We start from the raw sequence: 4436 nt of genomic DNA on the forward strand, positions 1-4436 counted from the left end.
GTCCAGGCTCCTCTGGGTGGGGCCCGCCTGCTGCAGTCACCTGGTGCCTTAGGCCTCGGGCTGGAGGCGGGGGCACGCGGCCCCTCCTCTTAAAGGCGGCGGGAGTGGGGTTGGACGGGCCCGCAGGGTATTAAAGAGACACACGAGCGGCTTTTCTGAGTGCCTCCCAGTTACTGAGCGAAGGTGCGGCGGCAGGACTCTGCCAGGGGCCGGGAGCCTGCGGGAAACAGGGGTGGGGGCCCGAGGAGCCGGCCACCCCGGGTAAGACTGCAGTCCTCTGGGCCGAATTCTGACTGCTTCTCTGACACTCCCCCCGCCCCCCATTTCTCCCCGAGCCTCGGGCTCCCTCCTCTTTGAATCCCCTTCCCCTCCCCACTCTCCTCCCTGAACCCCCTCTTCCCCTCCAACTCCCTCCCCTTCCCTATTCACAAATACTAGCTGGTAAATGCCTCCCGCACGCCTGACCTTTTACATACCCGAGTCCACTTAATCCCGGGGCCGGCAGCTCGCCAGAGGACACACAGCCAGAGGAGGGGCGGCTGGCATGAGGGCTGCGAAGAAGCGGCTCTCTCTGGTTTGGGTGGTTACTGGAGAGGAGCATCCACCCCCGGCTGGGGGGACTGACCCTGCCCACCTAGAGTTTAAAGGCCAGACAGCCCAATAAAGCAGCAAAGCGACTTCAAGGATGAGCAGGGGTCATTGGAGCTGCCTTTTCCTCAACTAAAATTAACCCAGAGTTGAGAGGGCTCTGAAAGAGCTACAATAGTATAGCCACCGGCATGGGGCTCTCACTGTGCCCCAAGCACTGTGCCCTCGTGTTGCCGATATTCTGGTGGGAAAGACGCCAGATAGATACACAAAAGGAACATAAGTCAGGGAGTGAGGGAGTGAGCTGTTCTGCTCTCTGGGGAGAAGCATTCTAGGTAGAGAGGACAGTAAGTGAAAAGGCCCTGAGGAAGGATTCTGTGTGAAAGCAAGATGGCTGGACTCAGCAGAGTGCAGGGAGCCTGTGGTAGTCCTGGCTAATTGGGGGGGGGGGGGGACTATCCACTGGGTTAAAAACATCATTCTATTTATATCGGTACCTTCCTCTACTTAAAATCTCTATGGCCCCCCACTATCATAGGACAAAACAAACACCTTGATCTGATGTTGCAGGTCCTTCATGATGCTCCCCCTGCTTCCATCATTACTTTCACCACACTGTGACTCAACAACAATAATAGTACCATTCACACATTGACTCTCACTATGGGCCAGGCAACGTGTTAAACATTTTACCTGTATCTCACTTAATCCTCAAGCAACCCTAGGAGGGAACCCTTGGTGCCCAAGGTCACCAGCTTGCAAGCAGCGGGGCCGTGATTTGAATCCAGGCAGTCTGGCTGCGGACCCCACCCTCCTAATTCCTACAACTCGGCCACTTAGGCAAATGAAGGGATCCGTCTGATACACCAACGGCCTCTGCTTTGATGCAATTATTTTGTATTATTTAAATAATTTTGTATTTAATCATGTGAAATGCTTTCTGCCCCATAGGAGCGCTTCAGGCCCGAGTTTGAATCCTGGCATGACTAGAAGTGTCCGAACTGGGTGGCTGCTGGAATATGGGGACAGAGGGTGGGGAGCATGAAGGCCCCTCTGACAGGGTCACATGAAGGACAGTGCTACCAGCCTCTGGCCAATGTGGCTAGGCGCCCAGCTCTGCACACTCACTGCAGAGGGGGTGGCTTCTCTCTTGGAGCCTCAGTTTCCCCATGTACACAGCAAAGGGGGGAGCCGTCCGAGCTACTTGACCTCTTTCAGATCACAAACCCCAGGTGACAATTTAATGACAGATACAAACTAGAAAAATGCAGAGACACTCAGGGGGATCACAGACCCCACCAGGAACCCCTAGACTCTGGCAGTAGCTGTTGTTTAGGCTCCTGGGCTCTTGGGATAGAGAGACACAGGTTTGGATCCTGGCTCCCCCACCTATTAGCCGTGAGACCGCGTTATAGGGCTCTCCCCTCTCAGCTTCAGTCTTCTTCACAGTAAAGGAGGTAATTACACTGATCTCACGCGCTGCCTCAAGCACCAACCCAGGTCAGTGCAGGAACCGCTCTCGCAGGCCGCACCGGTGAGCATCCATAAAGGGGGCTCCCAAGGTTTAAGGAAATCGCTGCCCTCGTGTGGCCCATGGACCCCCTGGATCAGAATCACATTCTACAAGTCCAGGTGGACTTAGTTTGAGAAGCACGACACCTTTCCAGCCTCTACGGGCCAGTTCTGCAAAGGGGCCCATGACTGTCTAGCCAGCTGGCTGGGAAGAGCAGAAAGCAGGTGCAGCGGAGGGGCCATGGACGCTAGCCCCCCCCCACACACACACACACACACCACCACCACCACCCCTGGGCACGGCAGAGCCCTGGCTGTCCCACGCCTTGCCCCCAATGGGCCTTGGCGTCCCTGGCCCCTCCAGCTGACCTGTGCAGGAGGCCCCACGCCCTCTGGGCCAGGCTACACGGGGAGGGACCAAAGCAAAGGGCCTCCGGGGAGAAGGGACAGAAAGGAAAGTGAAACCTGCCCGGCCAGACTTTCGCTTTCGCTGCCTCCACGCACCACCCAGGTGGCCCTGCTGTCGCCCTTCGCGCTGGGGGCCCTGTCGCTGCGGGCCCAGAGCTGACCCCCAGCCCTGCATCCCCGATGGCCGGCGACCCCTGGCGGAGGGAGGAAGGGAAGGTCCCCGACGGCGACGGCGGACGACCCACGGCGGGGGCCGGGGGTCCCCTGCGGCTCCGTGACTGGCTGGTGTTGCAGGTCGAGAGCGGGAGCTACCCGGGGTTGCGCTGGGAGGACGAGGGCAAGACCCTCTTCCGCATCCCCTGGAAGCACGCGGCCAAGCAGGGGTACCAGGCGCAGCAGGACGCGGCGCTCTTCAGGGTAAGGGGCAGGGGCTGGCCGGGAGGGCTGTGGATGAGCACTGGCGACAACGCGCTGGGTGACCTGGGCCGCTGGCCTGGCCCTCAGCCTCCATCGTCTCTACTGTTCTCCACGGATGGAGGCCCTCAGACTCCCTCTTAAAACAGCAGCCCCGTGGCTGCATGACCGCACCGACCCAACCCTACGTCTCACAGAGGCCTCTCCTCCCTCTCCACTGCGTGAAATTAGGTGCCATGGATGGGAACTCCCTCCGCTTGGGGACATTTTCCATGCTTCCCAGCACCAGCCCTTCTCAGGGGCCTACCCCTCCAGGGCTGCCTCCCTTTCTTCAGTCATCATTCACTTCCCATAACGTGTAAGGTCCAGACTTTCCTGTACGCAATAAGGAACCAACCAACCAACCAACCACATATCAGGCCACCAGCACCCCAAACACCGCACTGTCTCTAGCTCCCGATCCTCTGGTCTCCCCGTCTCCTGGAAAGAGTCTCCTGGCCACCAACTCCCTCACTCATAGCCCCCCAATTCCTTCTCCCCGTCCCCTGCCCCTTCTGGCTTCTGTCCCTCCTGCGCATGTTTTTAGGTGCCAAATCTAAGGATGCCATCACTGTCATCTTCTTTGACCCCTGGGCGGGGGGGGGTGCAGTCTGGATCTGGGGCACCCTCCCTCCTCCTTGAAACACACTCACTTGGTTTCCAGAATCTCTGCCTCCCCTCACACACACACCCTGCCCTCCATTGTTCTCCTACCTTCATGGCCCCTGCTTCTCAGCCGCCAACCCCTCCTCTCCTATTTTGGGGCTCTCAGCATCCACCCCTGGACTTTCCTCTTCATGTCCCATTCTCCCCTTCCACAGCCTCAGCATGGAGCCCAAGCCTGTTGGTCTCATAGTCCCCAGACCTCTCAAACTCAGCATATCCTCAACACCACGCTCATCAGCTTGCCCCTACCAGCATCGGTTTCTCGAAATGGAATATTGCACACATTGCCACCCAGACCCCAGAGCCAGGGACCTGAGTCCTGGCTTCCTTCCTCCCTTCCAATCTCATTCTTCTCCACTACCAAGGCTGCTGGCTCTTCCCACAGAACCTTCTTCCATCCGTCGACTTGGACCCATTCTACAATCTCTCACCAGGACATCTGCTGTGACCGCATCGAACTCCCTGGTCCCCCCTGTCTCTCAGCTCTCCCCTCAGTCCTCCGGAGGGATCTTTCTAAATGTAAATCTGGCCTTGCTACTCCCCTACTCGGAATCCTCCCATAGCTCTGCATTGCCCTTGTGGTAAAGTCCCAACTCTTTATCGTCCCTGACCTCATCTCTCTCCACTCCCTCCCCTCCCCAACTGTGGACCCAGCCTGAGAGTTCTTTCTGTTTCCAAACGCTTCCTGGCTCTCTCACCGTTGGACCTTGGCACCTGCTGTTCCCTCTGCTAGAGCACCTTCATCTTCATGTTCACCTGCCAACTGTCATCGGGCTCAGCTTAAACGCTTCTTCCTCAAGAGTCTCCCC

The 4436-nt window shown here is 58.0% G+C and overlaps 2 protein-coding genes across 2 annotated transcripts in view; both read left to right on the forward strand.

The window, feature by feature from the left end:
- The window catches only part of DUSP15 (dual specificity phosphatase 15), a gene marked incomplete at its 5' end in the record, with an annotated part of 8677 nt that extends 8625 nt beyond the window's left edge, over nucleotides 1-52 (forward strand). Inside the window, one exon of the mRNA XM_014550647.1 lies at nucleotides 37-52. Within this exon, the coding sequence (XP_014406133.1) occupies nucleotides 37-52 (16 nt within the window). The remainder of the gene's footprint in view (nucleotides 1-36) is intronic.
- A 2467-nt stretch (nucleotides 53-2519) lies between these two features.
- The window catches only part of LOC102258865 (interferon regulatory factor 4-like), an 8659-nt gene continuing 6742 nt past the window's right edge, over nucleotides 2520-4436 (forward strand). Inside the window, exon 1 of the mRNA XM_014550648.1 lies at nucleotides 2520-2925. Coding sequence (XP_014406134.1) covers nucleotides 2689-2925 — 237 coding nt within the window. The 5' untranslated portion in view covers nucleotides 2520-2688. The remainder of the gene's footprint in view (nucleotides 2926-4436) is intronic.

This window comes from Myotis brandtii, unplaced genomic scaffold, assembly GCF_000412655.1.
Source record: "Myotis brandtii unplaced genomic scaffold, ASM41265v1 scaffold61, whole genome shotgun sequence".
In the NCBI taxonomy this organism is placed as follows: domain Eukaryota; kingdom Metazoa; phylum Chordata; class Mammalia; order Chiroptera; family Vespertilionidae; genus Myotis; species Myotis brandtii.